Genomic DNA, 19583 nt, shown 5'->3' on the forward strand with positions numbered 1-19583 from the left:
ACGGACAGCCTGCTCCAGCCTGGAAGCAGGGCCCTCTCTCTCCACTGGGTCTCCCACTGGATCACAGCCCCCTCCAGGCATCCCCCCGCTCCGGCACGGGCACCTCCCCCAGGGGCTGCGGGTGGATCTCTGCATCCCCCGTGGACCCCGTGGGCTGCAGGGGCACAGCTGCTTCACCATGGTCATTACCACGGCCTGCAGAGGCATCTCACCTCCGGGCCCTGGAGCACCTCCACCCCCTCCTTTTCACTGACCTTGGTGTTGCTATGTTTTCCCTCACGTGTTCTCACCTCCTTCTCTTCTCTGACTAGAAGAAAAACTGTGTGTACTCTGTTTTGATTTTCTTCTTAAATATGTAATCACAGAGGCGTTACCAGCCTCTCTAATTGGCCCAGCCTTGGCCAGCAGCATGTCCATCTTCAGAGCCATCAGAGATTGGCTCTGGTGGACATGGTGGAAGCTTCCAGCAGCTTCTCACAGAAGCCATCTCTGTGATGGCCATGTAAAACCAACACAGTCATATTTGCTGCTTCTGCAAACCAGGCACTTCCGGCAAACTCAGATCCTTGTTTGAAAAATATTTTGTTCTGTTGTGCAATAAGAAGGACCCATCAGGATGCATCTGTTGACCAGCACTGCATATGGAAGTATTTTCTGTGTTTTGCCAAAATGTCAAATGCCATTTAAGAGCTCAGAAGCCTGAAGGCAAGGATGGGAATAGTCTCTGAACAGCCAGGAAAACATCCTGAAGTGATATTTTATTTCACCCAAGCTAAGAGAGACATAAGCAGCCCGAAGCCCAAGTTAGACCTTGTGTTTTTGCTGCTGTCTAAACACAAGACAAGGAAGACCATTGTTACTTTCTAGATAACCTTTTGAGAACTCAAAAAGATAAGTTTTCCTTTGACTTCAAAACAAATCTAAGCACAGTAGCCCTGTGAAAAGGAGGCAAAGCAGACCCAAGACAATAAATTTAATGCTATGTGAAATATCTGGCTGAAGAATTATTTGGAGTCAAAGCTGATTAGCCAGGTCATTAGTACCTGACACACAAATAAACAGGTAAAGACAACAAACTGTTTTGTGAAATACAGAAGTTAGCCCAAGATGTCTTCCTTTGCAAGCTGTCAAGTATAAACTTACTGTGCCAGACAAAAATGAGTTTCCTTGTAACTCAGAGCCACATATGAAAGGCTCCTGATGGAAGGCACCTCCACATGCTGGAAACCCACAGCCTCACAGATGTACATTGGGCTTTAATTCATTCCCCTGTGGTTTACAAAGGTAGATGACAAAATAAGGAATGTCCCCTTCCCTGTAGGTTTCAGTGTAGATGGGGAAAATCCTTAATTTTGCACAGCAAAGGCACTGGCTGACTGTTGCTGACCATGTTTTTAATCATGGTGCTCAAGCTCCTTTGAGAGTGCACAGAAAGTCTTTGTTAGGAGGACATGTGCAGGTTACAAGTATAAAGCATTATTTGGCTAATGACATAAAATATTGTTAGGATTTGATGTGCAATTCAAAGGACCGTCATGCTCACCAGCCCTACAGGACACTTCAGGAGTCATTGGTGACCAGGGATGCATCAGTGAGATGGGCTGGCAGCTGGCCTCTCAGGATCCCTGGGACACAACCTCTGTGTTGCTGGGTTGCTTTCATTTCCTGGTCAGTGACACAGATATCTCTGATGACTCTATCAATTATCAGCTCTGGGGTTATTCTTTACTTTAGGATTTTATTTTTCAAGATGGTGTTTGAATCCTTCAGCATCTAAAACGCTTGTCTCAACAAGCCCAGTCCTTCTGTTACTTTTCTGCAGATTTTCTTACTTGCTTCAACCACAGCAACCAAGGGAACAAAAGGGGGTGCAGATAGACCAGGCCTCTGGAGGTGGGTTGTAGTTTGCATAGAGAGAGGCATACATTTGCTAAAGCAGCAGAGAGGAGAAAGGGAAATATATGAACAGTATAACAATATAAAATCACATCTGATTTTTGTGTAGCATCTCACAGCAGCAGAAGCAGTGTAGTCAGGTCCCAAGAGGACTCGAGGTAGGGTGGTAGACAGTTTTGTGTGAGTCACTATGGCAAAGACCTGTTTCATGTCTGAAATTCACCTTTCCTGGAGACAGGAGCCTGGCGAGAGCCTAACTCTGGCCACAGTGCCGAAACAATCAGGAATCCTCCAGATCAATGATGTCTCCCTTTCTAGGTTGTGGTGTTTCTGGAACTCCAACAACCCAAATGAAAGGAGAGGAGATCATGCTACAGACAAGGCTCATGCTAAGAGTTCAGCAGTACCACTGGTCCAGTGTCTGGTGTGCTGGGGAATCAGTAATGAGGAGACTTCTCTGGGCAGTTCTCCTTCATGTATTAGCCTAGGAGTCTGGAGTTCCTGCATGGGACACAGAAGAAGTAACTCCAGAGGACTCTCAGAAGACCACACACTCCTAGGGTTGCAGCTCACTGTAAGATGTTGCAGTTTGGTTTTGAGCAGCTCTTCCCTGACATTTCTGGGGTAGTTTCTTTGCATATGTACTGTGAGGGTAGCTCAGGAGGGTTGGAGGGGAGGAAAGGCAGAAGGAATGTAGCTTGAGGTGAGCAAACTGGCATTTTTCCAAAGTGAATAAGGCAGTTTAGGTTTTTCTACCTTGTTAGAGAGTAAGTACTGCAGTAAGGACATGACAAGAGAGGGCCTGCCTGTCCATGGAACTCTCTGCATGGTTTAAATTCCTGCCAAGCAGCTTGCAGTTGCAATGTCTCCCACCCCAAACACTGCAGACAACCATGTAAGCTTCCTAGGGCATGGACACACACAGGGACAGCTGGGCATACAGTGAGCCAGTCCCCCTGAGCACCTCAGCCTCAGCTCCTGGGAAGTGCAGGGCATGGCTATGGTCGTCTTTGTGGACCTGTGTTTCTGCACCACAGTAACTCCACAGCCCTGCTTCTCCCTCCCCACTGTGCAGGGTCCTGCACCTGCAGGGTAACTGCAGAAAACTGGGCACCTTGTGACTCCCCAAAGAACTTGGGCACCAGCTGGGTGGTGAGAGCATCTTGTTTCTGTTGTAAGAGATTCTTCCCCTCTGCATGTGGGTCTGAACCTGCAGACTCCTGCTCTGTGCAGGTGCCGTGTGAGCTCCCTCTCAGGCAGCATCATGTCCTTTTTTGTCAAGTGATAGCTTCTGCCCAAGGCCTGTCCTTCCTTTCCTTTAACCAGAGGTAACTACATAGCACTGACACTCAAAAGGAACAGCACTTCCAGCATTATTTTCACCATTGCTTTGCAGTGGCCGCAAATACAACGTAAAGTGTCCCAACTATGACATACAGTGTGGTACTGGAAAACATCTTGTTTTGAGCAAGTAGCTAGAAGGTAAAACTTGGTAAGGGGTTCGTCCCCAGAAAAATAAGAGAAATCATCTAATACTTTCCTTTCTATTGTTAATCAGTTACGATAAACACAGGAGATCTGTGGATTTAAAGGATAGTGAAAAAGTCACGATTGTCTGGGCCAAATAGTGGTGTTCCAGTGAGCTCACAATCTACTCCATGGAGTTTGGTTTATGTACCCCAAGAGTCTGGATTCTCTAAAAGACACAGAAACTCTTCCACCTCTAATCAAACTGTTTCATCCCTTTTTCTCCTGTCTTTTCTTTCCTTCCTCCTTTTGTTTAAAGGATGAGAAGAATCAGGTGTTGATCACCAATGCTTGGCTACAGATGGTGAGTAACCTCTGTCAGTAAAGTAGAGAAACTGTCTAATTGAAAACTACTGGATATGATTTCTTAGCTTAAAAGCAAGACTGCTATCTTATAGCTTGTGTGTAATGTAATGCAAGCAGTCATTTTGAGTCCTTTAAAATTTCCCTAGTGCTCCTTTTAGCATTGAAAATTAAATTCAGGAGATTACACTAATCCTTTGGACAGACGTTTTGACTTTTGGAGGAAACCAACTGCATTGTTTTGCCAGTGGATGTTGGGATCTAGTAACAAAGAGGGAGTTAGAGTCCCATCATAGCTAAGAAGAGAATCTTCAAGGCCCTCTCCATAACCAGTGATGGGAACTTACAAACGAGCCAGGCACCTAGTAAGACCCAGGCAACCTGCACTTGCCACTTCTGGGAAAATCCCACCTCTGCATGAAATTGGGAGCCAGGACACCTGCCCCTGAACACAGAAGTGGTCACTGGACCACATGGAGACTACTCATAGTGGGTGATGGGGTGTCCAGGGACCACAGAGAGCCCGATGCTGCACTGCTGCTGGCAGCACCCAGGCACCTCTCTGGGATATTGCCTTCCCTCGTGCTTTACAAACCTCTTCCATAAACATTCCTCCTCCCTCTTCTGCAACTGCTCCAGCTGAGAATTCACCTGCACTACTCATGCAGGATAAGCAAAACTGACCTTCACTAAGGGCTTTGTGGGAGGGAGTTTCCCATCAGGTCTGCCTGGCTGCCTCTGATGAGGGATACAGAGTTTTCTTACGCTGTGTAAACAGATCTCCTCAAGGGCTTGTGCTCAGGAAAGAAGCAGTTCTTGAAGGAAAAACCAGTGGGAGACTTGAATGATTCAACTAATTCTGCTTTGACTTTTGCAGCCAAACACTAGCTTATATTAGTATGTTCAACTGAAAAGGCTGTTTCTTCCCCAGCTACCTGCTGGGATTTGCAGCAGAAATGAGTATTTTTAAATTGCAAAAACTAACCCAGACAAACCTATATGACTACAGGATTGTTAAGTCAGAGCCTGTGGGTGTCCTGTCCCTTGCAGAGATGTTCTTCAGTTTTGGCACTGATAAGGGTTTCCCTTGCAGCCCTCCCATTGAGCTTCATTGTAAGTCACAAGGTTCATCCCAAAAGCTGTTCCTGCACCTATCTTGAATTAACTGTGTTGAGGTGGAGGAGATGGGATCAGAAACAACTCCTTGGCATATAAAGTTCACTCACCTACCTCTCAAAGCAAGGTGGTTAGTAAAAGAGTCACCCAACCTCTGCAACAGATTAAATTATTTCCACCCAACGGGGACCCTCAGACCATGGTCCACCTACCACTGACCACCTCAAAAACCACTTCACCTCAGAACCAGCATACCTCATGGAGATGCCTACTGCCAGTGTTTCTGCTAGCCCACGAGGAAAGGTTTGGGATGCCTGGCTTCAGGCCACGAGATGAAGAGCTAGACACTGTCTTCAGTAGTCACACTGTTATTTCCTCTATATATGCCAGCCTTTCTTAATAATTAAAGCCAAGCATTAAACCATTATCATACTGCTGCTGTTGCTATTGGCAAAACCTGTTCTGTTCCCATAATATTCCAGAGAACTTAGGAGACTTTTACAAGCTCATATAATCTGATGTATGTGTTTGCCAACAGTCCTGGGTTGATGTTTACTTGTCCTGAACCTGCTGACCAGATTTGGGTACCAGACATTCTTCTGTATAACAGGTAAGCAAGATGTGAAATGGCCAGTAGGAGACTAGAACTAGGTGCTGAAAATCAGCTGTGCTTCACTGATATTACTGGCCTTTTGCCCTCTATGGATTTAGCTCTTACTTTTAAAGAGTAACAAAAAGAAGCAAGCATCAGCTAAGAGATTTTTCTAATAGCCAGTCCAACTCTTCCTTCTGCATGTCTTCGTCAGCTTTTTCTCAGTGAACACAGAGAGAAAATTATCTATATTCTCTTCAAAATTAATGTATCTGCAGGAGAACTATTGTCATGTATCTGTCATAGTGTTTCTGATTGAAGTAAACAAATGAATTCTCTTCTCACTTTCCTTATCACATATTTTATAAACCTCTCCATCATTCTTCTTCCACTCTGAACACTCTCTAATCTGTTTTTCCTTCTCCAGAGATGAATCTAGCTCTCTACACAGCATTTCTGCAGTGTTGAATGAAGTGGAAGCTCTCTAGACAGCTTAATGCTGTTAAAGTTTCCTTAATGCTTTCCAGGAGGCGGGGATTTAGGGTTTTCTCTAATAATATCTTAATTCTGTACTTATTTTTTGATCTATTGCAAACCCCAGATGTTGTAATTCAGCTCTGCTGGCTTACTAGATTTTCCCTGTTATGTATTTCTCTGACAGTTTTCAGGGTAATGCTTTTTAATTACCCAGAATAAGTTGCATTTTGTTAGTTTCCAGAGTTCACCAAGATCCATCTTTCATTCCAAACCCTTGCTACAAGATATCCAAAGGAGGCCTGGAGACACCTAGCTTGCTTAAGTGTTCTTCATTACTTCAGCTTTGGTTCTTACTGTCTCTTTATTCCTTTTCGGTCTCTAAAAAGGCATACAGCTTGGTCGATATTACTGTAGTTTATAAGAACATGCTGAAATTCAGATAGATCACCAGCCTCCTCTTAGTCAGAAAAATAGATTGATTTGATGTGTTTGGCCCTTCACAAATCTATGCCAGATGTTTCACCCCATTTTCTTTGAAGTTAGGCTGATGTGTCTATGATTTCACCTTTAAAGGAAGTCAGAATTCTCTTTGATCTCCCCTAAATCACCATGCCCTTCCCTTTTCTCCACAAGCTCTCACAGATAATTGTTAATGCTTCAGAGGATATTTCGGCCAGTCCTTTCAGTTCTCAAGAGTAAATTTCATCACATCTGCTGAGTAGAATCTGTCTTATCTACATTTCCTTAACCCATTCATCCCCTGCTCTGTGATGGACTCCTGCCGCTGGGTGAGAATTAATTGCAAAGAGTGAAGCACACAGGGTGCAGGATACTGCAGCTCTCTGCACCCTGTTGGTTTTTTTTCCCTTCCATACCAAGTGATGGATCGATCCTTTGTCTTTTCATTGTCCCCTTGTATTTATAAAACCCTTTTTTGTTGCCTTTTATGTCTTTGATAATTATCACTCATTCTGGACTTAGCCTTTTGAGTGTCATCCCCTGTTTTGTGTTGGGGACGATACTGAGGACTGAGAGCTCAAGACGTGGATAAAAAACAGATCAGAAGAGTAATGGAGGCTCTGAATTTTTTACATCTGATTGAAAGACAGGGTAAGAATGGTGTAGTCGTGCAATATAGACCTGCACATAGCCACTACAGGCAAGGCTCTACAAGTCAGGTGATCCCTCTGTGGTTAATTTTTTCCCAAGAGACCATCTGGAACAAGCCTCCAGACTTGCTTCTTTGAAGAATCATGTCCTTGTCTGATTTTATTTAACTCCTTTAATTTTCTCAGAATTGTTGGAATAGTGAAGAAATTCTCTTTTCTTGGTCCCTTTTGCTCTTGGAGTCTCAATGATTCTCCTCCTACAAGCTCCTAAAATAACTTCTCTCCAGTGGTTTTTTCCAATGCTGAAAGCAAACTCCTGTCCTCTCTGTCTCAGGAGACTGCAGAATTGTTACATCAGGCCACCATTGCTGTTACAATAGATATCTGGGTAAGGTACAGATTACTTGATTTATGTGGTGAACTGCCTCATTTTGACAGGTGCCCTAGAAAGGCCTCATTGTCCCAACTGTCCAGTTTTTGGATACAGCTAATGTGACACTTTTGCCACTTTTCCTTCTGCCTTTGTTCTGAGACATACAACACCCTGTGTGTCACTTTTTTGAGGACATTGCAGCATGCAAGCAGCCTGCCCAGGTGCAGGCCGACAGTAACTATGAGGAACTGAGATATTGGTCAAGGGTAAATTCCTCACCCAGATGTAGGAACATAATTCAGCCAAAAGGTTATTTTTATGTTAACAGTTATATCTTTACTCACAGATCAGCTTGCTTTTTCTTTCTTTTTTTCTGTTTTGTTTATACTGTATTACAGTGCAGATGAAAGGTTTGATGCAACATTTCACACAAATGTGCTGGTGAACTACTCTGGATCCTGCCAATATATTCCTCCAGGTAGGGCACAGAGAGTATTTGTTCACTTTTAATCACAATTTCAAGCAGATTTCCTTCATTAATGAAACCAAGGTGTTTAAAATCTGTCTGTGGAAATTTTGCAAGCTGTCTAATAATGGGACAGACCCACTAAGAAAATTCAAGTCCATTATCAGTGGTGTATTTCCACTTTACAAATCAGTAAAATGTTCTTCTGAGCAGTTTGCTCAGAATGTCCAGAGGCCCACCTAAGGTGTCATCCAAAGTAAGGTGGTGTGCACCATCTTGTCGTGTTTCATGTGCAGTCCAGCTGGGTCTTTGTTGTGTGGAGACGTGAGCAGAGGAGACCCCAAGAGCAGCACTCACTCAGCATTGAAGCCCTTCCTGCCAGGCTGAGGCTACAAATCCAGGTCAAAAGACAAACTGGGGTTGGTCTCAGCCAGTTGGGCCTAAGTCTCAGTCTCTTTTCACCCGTGTTGCTGATTCCAGCAGCCATGGACTCACCAGCAAACACACAGGCTATGCCACAATTGCTCACTGTGGTGGGCAAAAAATTCCTAAACTTTGTGTCATAGCATAGCAGTCTCCAAGCAGGTCCATAGGGCCCAGGGGGGATCAGCAAGGACTTTCCTGAAGGCTGCTCCACTGTTGTTCCCTACCCCTTAGACCCCTTAAAGCATCCCAGGAAGTGAACTAGACACATTCAGAGTAAAATTCAAGGCTCAGTTAGCACACAGATGATAAAGGTCAACACTGGGCAAAGTTTAGCACAACAATGTATTGTCGAGGGACTGTGGGTCTGAGGCAGGCCTGACCAGGAACTCCTTTCAAAGAGCTGGTCACAGTACGCTCAGCCCCTGGAGCGTACTCTTTGCTTCTGTCAGACCAAGCAACACTGCCTGTACCCTGCTAGGGCCAGCCAGCACTTGGAGACAGGCTGGGCTGCTTCTGCATGGCTGTAGTGTCCTGGGCAACCTACCTCAAGGATGCAGTGACAGAGATCTTCACTGGTGGGGGAAGGGAGGTTATTCTACTCATGGCAGCATCTTCCATCTCCAATACTTGTTTGGTTACCCCATGACTGTGTCACACAGAATTTCTGAAGACGAAATTTGCTCACAATGAGAGACAGATAAGGGTAATGAAATGCACCCTGCACATGCTTGATTGTGACTGATTTCTATCTACAGGCATTTTGAAGAGCACGTGTTACATTGATGTCCGCTGGTTCCCCTTTGATGTGCAGAAGTGTGATTTGAAGTTTGGCTCCTGGACTCACAGTGGCTGGTTGATTGACCTGCAGATGCTCGAGGCTGATATTTCCAACTACATCTCAAATGGAGAATGGGATTTAGTGGGTAAATTGGCCAGCCTACAAATTTTCAATAGTCTAATTTTCAAAGGCAAACCTGAAATATATAGAAATAAACAATCAATTGAACATGGAATATAGATATTAAAAATATATATCTAAGAAGAAGCAAAAAAAGAGAAAAAAAACCCCACGTATCTGAGACAGCCGTTCAGCAACATTCATTGAACTGTGTCTGAAAACACTGTGTTCTGAAGCAATTGGCTGCCACTGAGTACATAAATGAAAGCTACTAGTCCTGACACATCTGAGCAGTTTGTCAGTACTAAACTTGGATGTGTCTTGTGTAGGAGAATGGAACACTACTGTCAAATTTACTCTAACACAACAGCAAAATTGATTGGTGTAAAAAGTATTTCAGCAAAACTTTTACATAAAGGGATCTTTCTCACCCAGAAAAGCATCGAAGTGTCTACCAGTTCATAAAACCTGCAGATTAGTATGTCTCTCTTCTATGCTTTGGAAGATACCTGTATTTTCAAAAGAACTTATGCCCGGAACTAGTTATTCAGAGTGAGATTCTAGTGAGTTATTTTGAACTCACTTATGCAGCTGTAAGTCACAAGCAATGTTACGGAAATTGATGGAACTTAGACAACTTCAAGGAGAGGTTGCAAAAAAGACATTTTGTCTCCCAAGTCTGGATATACAGATGAGGAAATAGCTGCCCTGACCAACTGCATATAAATGGCAATTTTTGCCATTTAGGGCATCTGAGAAATTACGTTCAGTTTTATGAGAAGCCAGAGGACTCCCTAGTGAAGTCCTCCTAAAGTCCAGCTATTTCAGAGCACTCCTCCCTGTCCAGTGCTCCTTTATAGTGGGTATCTTTGTCCAATAAATTTGCATACCTGATTAAGAGTTTGTGGTTTATCTGCCTTCAACCCTGACCTGGGGAGAGCAAAACAGGGACTTATTTAGCTCATACAGCAAAATCATTGAGTAGCACCTCAAGCAAGCCATAGCTATATACTTTAAGAAAACTTTGCTAAGCCCCTGCCAAAATGCACACATTGTCACATCATCTGTCATGTCCACAGAAACAAAAAAGTGAGCAACTTTGGCATGAAAGATACGAGGTGCTGAGTTCTTCCAGCTCTCCTGACATTTCTAGTGCTGCTGCAGTCCCCATCACGCAGCATGTCAGGCAATCTGCTGCAGCAGGATCACCATGGGCAACCCTGCAGTACATCTGTATTGGACAGCTATGTCTCTTCACCTTCAGATATGATAGTCTTTGAGCTCAACTTGACATCCATTTTGAAAATTAAGCCATACCCTGTTTTTCCTGACAAAAAAAATCAAATAGGTATAGCGGATCACAGAAAAATAAGAAGCAGTGGCACTTGTCACACAGAAAATCTGCTGCATGTGCTAGTGAATATCACGTTAACAGTATGTCACCATTCACAGAATGCAGGAAGGCAGAATGCACATTTTTCTTCTTGAGGTTGTGATGCCCAGGACTGTTTTGTTCAGGCCCAGATGAGCTTTATTGGCTAAGCTAGGTTCAAGTGACTCAGAAGGCATGAAAGTAAACCGTAGAAAACACAGAAGGTCAACTAGAAGCAGCAGAGGTGACACACATTGGTTCATAAACCATCACTTCTTGGTCCAGTCCAGGGAGGTAACTGGGAGTCCTGCACCTCTCCCCACTGCTCTCCTCACCCTCTCTATAGGTGTCCCAGGGAAGAGGAATGAGATGTACTATGAATGCTGCAAAGAACCATATCCAGATGTGACGTACACTATCACCATGCGTCGACGCACCCTCTACTATGGCTTGAACTTACTCATTCCCTGTGTTCTCATATCTGGCTTAGCACTGCTTGTATTCCTTTTGCCAGCTGATTCAGGGGAGAAGATTTCTTTAGGTAAGTGCTAAAATATTCATTTGTTTCATAAGCATCCTATAAAATAGAAAATAAACACCTCATGGTTCTATGGTGCTTGATGAATAAAGATTTCTCTAGAAGAGCAATAGAAGTACTCTTTTGGTTGCAGGAACAAGGATAACAGCTTTTTGTGTGGCATTCACCCATCCTGTGCTAAGCACCTACAAAAAAATCTTTTGGACTGGGAGGAAGCTGAACTTGTTGCTGGCACAGGTGGCAATAATAGTATTCTGTCGTGCCTGTTGTTACGTTCTTTAGTATGTCTCAATGCATTCCAGAGCTCACTAACTCTCTTTTTCAGACAGGACATATTAGGAAGCAAAGAGTGAAGGGCTGTGAACAGCAGCAGCTGGGCACTGGAATTTCACCTTCGAAGTTCAGCTCTCAAAACATCTAGCCATGAGTCCCCTAAGAACACAAAGGAGTGACAGCCATGGAAGGGCTGTTGTGTGTGTTGATAAAAATGGGAAGGGTTCTTCCAAGAGAAGATAGGGGAGAGGTGTAAATACACCAGACTGGCCCAGACGAGACCTTAAGAGTTAATTGTGCATGGTCCTGTCTCAGGACAGAGACTTTTAAATCATATGAAGTGTCCTCAGTGGGTTTTCCTTTGGTAAAAAATCAGGTATCTGAGCAGCCTGTCTTACAAGAAGTAAAACACAGGCTATTGGGGGTACAATTGCTGTCTATGAAATACAGGGTGAAGATAAGGAAAAGAGTTATTTGAGCTGAAGTACAATGTTGACACAAAAACAGGAGCTGATTTTCATGCATTGACCTTTTCTCAGTACCAGGGTGGTTAGGTTTAGCAACAGCCTTTCCAGATAGAACAAAGAGCTTCTTTTAAAACAGACTCCATGGATTTGAGGGATGTTAAATAATATGCAATAGCAAAATCTAGACTCCTGTCTGTGCAAGTCTCTCCTAGCCCTTAACAGCCATTTGGGCTTTGTGCAATGTTTTGGAAAAGCACTGTAGTTCACCAGTTTTGCAAGCTTCGTTTCACTCAGCAGAAATTATTGCTCCATTACTTTGAGAGAAGTAAGGGTTTGTGTGTATTAGAGAAAAGTGAAAAGAGAGCAGATAGAGCTGCATCTAAAAATGCTCGCACTTTGTGGAAGTTCTAATCTGCATTGACAGACATGAAGTCATGGGTTTGGCTTAGCTGTGTATCAGGACAAAAAGCTATATTTAACAGCAAAGACATCAGAGGAGCAGCTGCAGAGTTCATTTTCCTCATTCTTCCCAAACATGTTCACTCCCTCCAGGTATCACTGTCCTTCTTTCCCTGACTGTATTCATGCTGCTTGTGGCTGAGATCATGCCTGCAACTTCTGACTCCGTCCCACTAATAGGTAAGTTGATTTTTTCTGCTTTGTGCACCATGTATGATGCCTCTCGAGAGCTGTTCAAAGCCAATTTGAGGACAGACTCTTTTTGTTACTCTAGTTTTGCATTCAGAAATGTCAGGAGTAAATGTCAGCCTGGACTTTATCATGTGCATGTATGAAAAGGACCTACATGAGGTTACAAAAAGGCACTGGAAAAAGCAGGTAACTGCAAGGATTGAGGGGACACAGAATCAACACTGCAGAAAATTCATCTTTCTTCTTCTGCATCATCCCACCTCCCTGCTGTTACACAACTCCTTCCCGCCTTCCCCCTTCTCCTCCTCTTCTATCTGTCTGAAGAGCAATTCAGGATACAACAGTCAAAATTCAAATATATCACTGGAACATTTTTAATATGTACAGAAAACTGTGGGACAGAGCGTGATCTTGGGATTGTGGGCCAGACAGACATTGTTACATCCCCTGTTTTTTATAGGACCACCCCTTTACCTTGGTCTCATGGGGCCTTATCGCAGGGTAGAGAGAATAAACCTGTCCTATTTTTCAAAATAAAAAAGAATGAACGTTACCCGAAAGACCTGTGAATAAAAATCATGACTAAAGTACAAATTCTAGGCAGACAGTAGAAATGAACAAAATAGTCAACAATATGTCTAGATGCTGATGGAAGATGCATCACACAACTGTGTAATGAAAGCCTCAAAAAAGTTGTATAGTGACTGGGACAAAAAATGCATTTACTCATCCAGCTTTATTATCTCTCTTCAAGGATTTAAAACTAGGCCTGACTCTGGGGAAGGAGGATAAGCATGCGGCAGTAAGGAAAATAGCACACACAGGCAAGACTTCCTGAAAGCCTCCAAGAAACTTACACATCTTAGTGAAAGTCAGCAGGACTCTTGACTTTCAGTCATACAGGAATTTCCAAAAAACTAACAAAACCCCTTTCTGAACATATACCTAGGACACAATGGAGACAGAAACAATTCTAAGAGAAACTTGTGTGTAGGGAGGAGTCGCAAGCCATCTTGAACCACTGTTGATATAACTTCACTTTGTATAATGCATAACAAATCCCATTTAGAATTAGTAAAGGGTACACTTGCCTATGGCCAGTCCACTAGCTTTAACAGGAACAGTTTCTACTAATACAGTCTTCTATCACAGAAGGTAGGATTTGTACCAAGAAAAGCTATGAACAGTTACATATTTTTACAGAATTTGGTGCTGTAATAACAGACAATTTCTGCTTATCAGAGAATTGCTACCTTCCGCAGTATTCCTAGTTTAAAGGCCTGCTCCTAACTCCCTGCTCCACTCTAAATTGGCAGGGAGACTGCCTATCCACTTGGCTTCTGCACCCAAACAGCCCTTGTTCAGCAAGTGCTCAAAGCTGGGCTGTGCAGTTTTACATGATCTTGAGTTCTGAAAACCTTATCCTTACTCTGACAAAGTAATATAGCATCTTCTCTTCACAGTGGTCTTCCAGGTGATCCCAAAGGGGGTATTTTAGCTGCTGAACTGAATATGCCAGGTCATGATTGCAGTTTTTCAGTGTGATCTCTGGTCCAGTTAAAATCCTCAGAATTAACATGAGGAAAAGGAATACCTTTGGAAAGCTCATTCAATTTTTGAAGAATCAGCATGGTTAGCAACAGGTTGCAGGAATAAACAAATCTTCTAAAGCATGTGGTTTGTGAAGGATGCAGATAATTTGATCTTGAAGTAGAAAGATCCCTTACTGATCTGCTGAAGAGTCACTGTTACTGGTCTTCATGCATGTGGGCACAAAGATACTTTGAAAACATTACTCCACATGCTTTAAAAATCTGCATTATATTCTTAGGGCCTCTCTGGATCTGGATGAACCCTTACCGCCTTTGCTGTTTCAGAGCCACTAATGCCTAACATGCTGTACTTTCTCCTCCTGCTGACCTCAGCTTTAACTACTGAACTCTAGTAATATGGGAAAATCTCACAACTGCTGTTGGAGTGCTTTATTGAGGTAGCAAAGGAGAACTGGTCTAATATGATACCAAGAAAAGTACTAGTTTTTATGATCTGGAACATATTTACAGAGTAATGTGGAAATCATAACTTAGTTCCTCTTAGTTAAGGGGAACATCAAATTATGTTAATAACAAACAAACCACCTCTCAGATTAAATAATCAGAAGGATGCAAGTGGGACGAGACAGTTCCTTTTTTGTACCTTTGCAAAGTGGGTCACCCCTTCCTTGGTATGTCCTCTGCCTTCTCTGTCTGTTTGTAAAGCTGCCCAAAGCAGAGATTCTCTTACTCCACATGTCCAACTTCCCCAAATGAGAGATTCCCATTTCTTGGTAGCCTACCAACTGTTATCTTAGTACATGTTAAAAGCAAGTCCACTTCTTTTTCTGTAAAGAGCAAGTGACAAGACTTGGCCTAGGAATCAGTAGCAGGCTACTCAGCACCTTTGAGCACCAGATCAGGGATATGAAGACTTTAAGGAAATTCAGGCATATGTCTATTGCCTAAGGAAGGAACTCATCCTTTCCTCAGAGGTGGCCGTATAACCATTACCAAAACCAGATCTGACGGTCTACTATTATTTGCTCAGAATAATAGAATCATTTAGGTTTGAAAATACCTCTGCTGCTCCTGCTGCAGAGTTGTGGGCAGAGCTTTCCTTTCCACGGTGAGCCATCCACTTTCTGTGCCAAGAAATGTTCCAGTTGGACAGACTGGCCCCCTGCTCTCACTCAGCTTTCTTGGGGTTTGCATTCACATCAGTAGATAGCTGCTCCTTGCCCAGCAGCATATCTGCTCCCACCCTTCTCTTGCACACCCTCCCTTTTGGGGAAACTCTTTTCAAAGCCCAGTTTTCAACAGCACACATCTATGCAAAGAAATTTTCAAACAATATTTCAAAAGTTGAATCCTGCCCTTCCACAGAGATGCCAATGAAAGGAGAAGGCTGAACCAGGGAAAGATGCCTCTGTTTCTGTTTAAAACATTAATCACCCATAGCACAGCAATAAGCTCAACCATTTAAATCAAAAGCATTGAAGTCCATGACATCTACAAACACAACAGTTTGGCCAGAATCCAGCACAAGTCAACTTTATGAACAAGGATTCTTTCTCTACAGTGTACTGTAAGTCCCTCCCGGCACTTAAAACCTCTAGAGCATAGCTCCTGAAAGACTTTCAGACCATGGCTATACAGCAGCAACTGTGTCCTAACTTACCCTTCCTATGGTACCTTAATTATGCCTTGCAGGAAGTGTATCTTGCTGCAGTTGTGATTTTACTTACTTTTAATTTTTCTCTTTAAAGTTACTTTTACCCAGAGTCCATATAAGTAGGAAACTGGAGTTCATTACTTGAGGAAATGCAGAGAACTCCAGATGTGCTACACAACTAAATTACTGGTCTGACTGTGCTAATCACTGGGTAAAATCATAAAGCCTGTGTGATACAGCTCAGGTATATGCCAATTGTTTTTTCTCTTTCTAAAAACCTGTGTAATTATGCAAATTTATTTTGCACTATAAATGCCAGTAATTTCATGTGGATTTCATGCACCTTCCAGTCCTTATTATTGCACTCATCCAGTGCATTACATGGGAAGACATAACCATGTCCCACTGTGTTGATTTCCTGGTTCAGCAACTAAATCAAAATGAAACAAATACTGGTATTAACAAGTACTGTTATTTTAATTAGAGCTCTTGCACAAGCTCAGGCTCTGCCTTTTGAAATTTAAGGCCTAGGTAATTCATCTGAGAACTACATTTGAGGTATTTAGCTCTACACTGTAGGACTATTTCTTTTTTATAAAGACGTGATCCGTGTTAGGTGAATGGTTGAACTCAATTAAATTAGAGGTATTTTCAAACCTAAATGATTCTATTATTCTGAGCAAATAATAGTAGACCGTCAGATCTGGTTTTGGTAATGGTTATACGGCCACCTCTGAGGAAAGGATGAGTTCCTTCCTTAGGCAATAGACATATGCCTGAATTTCCTTAAAGTCTTCATATCCCTGATCTGTTTCATTAAACTGTGTTTTCTATCCAAAAGCAGCCTTGTAATTAAGACTAGGAAATCATGCATTATGAAGTCACTAAGGCACAAATTCCCTGAAGTCAATACAGATTCCTAACTATAACTCTTCCCTTCCTTTACTTTGGCTGGAGCCTCCTTAAGATTACACAATTGGTGGTCATGTGATCCCACACCCAGTGATATCAAATAAAGCAGTGACCAGAATAAAATTTATCATGCATTGCTGTAGGAAAGTCTTCCATAATGCTTCTGGATAAGCTGATAGTTTGGGCTCATAGATTAAAAAAAAAATTAATCTCCTAATGTAATGTTTAGAGCCTACCAAAATCAGCCAGTTTTTCAGAAAGACAGATCAATCCACAGCCAATGTTAAAGTCAGACATGGCCAAAAGCCATTGCTCTGGAAAATTTAGGTCAAGCCAATGAGGAGCCTAACCAGCACATCTTCCTGACTGTTTTTTTCCCCTGCCTGCAATATCATCTCCAGAGGGAAAAAACTTTTGGGGCCACATGGCACTGAAAAGTCTGTAGCTGTCTGCACTTCCCCTCTCCTGCTGTGATCCTGTCTCCTGCCAGCACCAGATTCTTTGTTTTTAAGAAAACACCAGTTCCCAGCGCTAGTTAGCCACAGGTTCAGCTCTTGTTCCATTCTGCAGTGAGACACAGGCTATAAGGAACCTACTTCACCCACCCACGTCCATCTTGCATTCACCTCTGGTTTACTGTACTGCATTCCAACCACTGTGAGAACAGGGTGGCACCGTGCAGACAGACCCTAAAATGCCTGCTTTGAAAACTTCACACAGCTTTTTGCACTTGTATTGATCTAAAGCTCTGCAGGGCTTGAGTTCAGGCCCCAGGTAGCAGAAAGTACAGTCACACAGAAAAAACAGCCAGCAGCACCCATGGCTGGACTCTTTAAGCTTTAGATCAAAGCTGCAATAAGCTCTGACTTACCAGCTCTCTGTCCATCCTAGCCCATGCTCTGAGGATGTATCACTTTCAAAGTACTTTGTCAATGCAGATAAGGCATGCTTCTGCCCAAAAGCCAGATCTTGAAATGAGATGTTCAGATGTCTCAGGCCATCAGATGATTTGTTTCTTCTATAAACATTTTTACACCTTGCAATTCAAGGCTTCCCCTTGCACAGGAAAAGTGGTTAATAACTTCTGATTGTTTTCCATGCCAAAATAATTCCTTATTTTCTACCAGCTCCCTCCAAAATAACACCATTGATTTTGGATCAAGAGTCTGTATTTTGTTTTAAAAGGATTTTATAGCATAAAGTGTGGAACACCAGGGAGCTGGTATGTGGACAGAGGTTGAAAGGGAGCATGAGACTCAGAAATACAAGGAACTGTCACTTCCTATGATTAACATCCATGTGATGGTTGACATTTTGGCTGGATGTATCAAATAAAGTATAGTAAAAATAAAGTTATCTCCATCTCCAGTTAGCACAACTGCATTTCTCTCTGTCTTATTTGCTGAGTTCCTCTGCTTGCTTTTTTAAAAATCACAACACTTACTTGCTGCTTAGGGTTCCATTATGATGATATTTTCCAGCTGTGTCCCCTCCTTGCTGTTCCTTACCATGTCTACGCTATTTCAGTAAGCATGAACACTTTACACTGTAAATAAGTACTGTTGCAGCAGATGCTTGGGGTGATTTCTTGCATTTAGTCATACAGGAAATGAGACTGCAAATTACCAGGACAGGGAAGCAATGTGGTGCTTTGTCACTTTCAGGAGTTACAGATTGTTTTAAGTTACAAACATAAGGCATTAGTTGTTCTGACTAGAGAGAGAAAATTAATCTCTTTTTACATTTTTTGTCATCTTCCTGCATGTTCTCAGCTGATGCCACCTCACTTTACTCTGCTCCTTTTTGAGTTTTTGGAGTGCTTTCCCCCCTATCCTTTCATGGTCCTGCCTGTACCTTGTCAGAATCAGGACCCTGCCCAATCTCTTTCACGAAACAGGAATTCTCGTTCACGGCAGCTCTTAAAGTTTCATACCCCATGATCAGTGATGCTTTTCCCAAAGCCAAGAGTCCTGAATGTTTTTTCTTTACAGAAAAAACCCAAACAAACAAACAAAACAAGACAACAGTTTTACTTTTCAAACTCCCACGTCTATTCTTCAAAAGCATATGGGAGATGAAGAGTTTCAAAACACAAGTACCATAATCGTATGTCCTCTCCTGTATTTCTTTGCTGTCTCTGTACAACAGTAACTCACAGACTTTCTCCTCTATGTTTTGGTTTTCTTGGTCTCTGAGTAACTCAGCCCTTTGTAGACTGCCACAGCCTCTGTGCAGCACCAGGCCTGGTCCCTACCATAGGAAAGACGGGTGTTTGGAAGCCCCTCTGCTGGTGTTTGAGGTTTTCAGCAGCCTCCACAGGCTTCAGTTCATTAACCTGGACCATTTCCAGAAGGAAGAGTAGTGAATATCTAATTCTGAGCTCACAAGAAGCACAAAGCATTCAGCCCTGAATTTACTGAAATTACCGGACTTAAAGTGGCTCTAACCCAGTTGTTCATTTCACATGCAAAACTTGATGTTTTCTGAAAAGATAGAATAGAAACAGGGGGATGGCATCCAACATCCAGCCTCCAGTGGGAGGCATCCAACATCCAGTTTGATCAATGTGAATACCCGAGCACAACACTTTTCTCCATCCCCCAGTATTTCACAGGAACAACAAGACTGTAACTGATCACAATGCAGATGCTCTGTCTCTCTTGTGATTGACTATGGTAACAAATCTGGATCATATGATAACTGCTGACATGATATGATATCACTGTTCAGTAACAAAATCAAGCCAAAACATCCATCCTAGGGATTTTGTTTTATTTACCCTGTTCCTAATCAGTCCTTGAAGTTAATCCAGTTCCACTTCAGCAGTATGTCTTCCAAAACATGTCTAAAATAATCCTAAGGTGCTTCTCTAACATCAGATAATGACACAAAACATCCAAAAATGGTACTGACTGCTCTTCAAATTATGAATTGCAAATCATTGCCATCCTTTTGATATAGCTGACGTCAGAGTATGCAT

General features: G+C 42.6%; 1 protein-coding gene and 1 long non-coding RNA gene across 3 annotated transcripts in view; one reads left to right on the forward strand and one right to left on the reverse strand.

Moving 5' to 3' along the window:
* LOC108446994 overlaps window positions 1–360 on the reverse strand; it is a 26140-nt gene extending 25780 nt beyond the window's left edge. For both annotated transcript variants that reach the window (XR_001862339.1, XR_001862340.1), the window contains exon 1: window positions 255–360. This is a non-coding gene — a long non-coding RNA (uncharacterized LOC108446994). The remainder of the gene's footprint in view (window positions 1–254) is intronic.
* LOC103616386 (neuronal acetylcholine receptor subunit alpha-7-like) overlaps window positions 1–19583 on the forward strand; it is a 57693-nt gene that overhangs the window by 27948 nt on the left and 10162 nt on the right. The window contains 7 exon segments of the mRNA XM_017735424.1: window positions 3683–3727; window positions 5381–5403; window positions 5405–5452; window positions 7792–7871; window positions 9041–9208; window positions 10902–11096; window positions 12386–12472. Coding sequence (XP_017590913.1) covers window positions 3683–3727; window positions 5381–5403; window positions 5405–5452; window positions 7792–7871; window positions 9041–9208; window positions 10902–11096; window positions 12386–12472 — 646 coding nt within the window.

This window comes from Corvus brachyrhynchos, unplaced genomic scaffold (genome assembly GCF_000691975.1).
Source record: "Corvus brachyrhynchos isolate BGI_N302 unplaced genomic scaffold, ASM69197v1 scaffold22, whole genome shotgun sequence".
NCBI lineage: Eukaryota > Metazoa > Chordata > Aves > Passeriformes > Corvidae > Corvus > Corvus brachyrhynchos.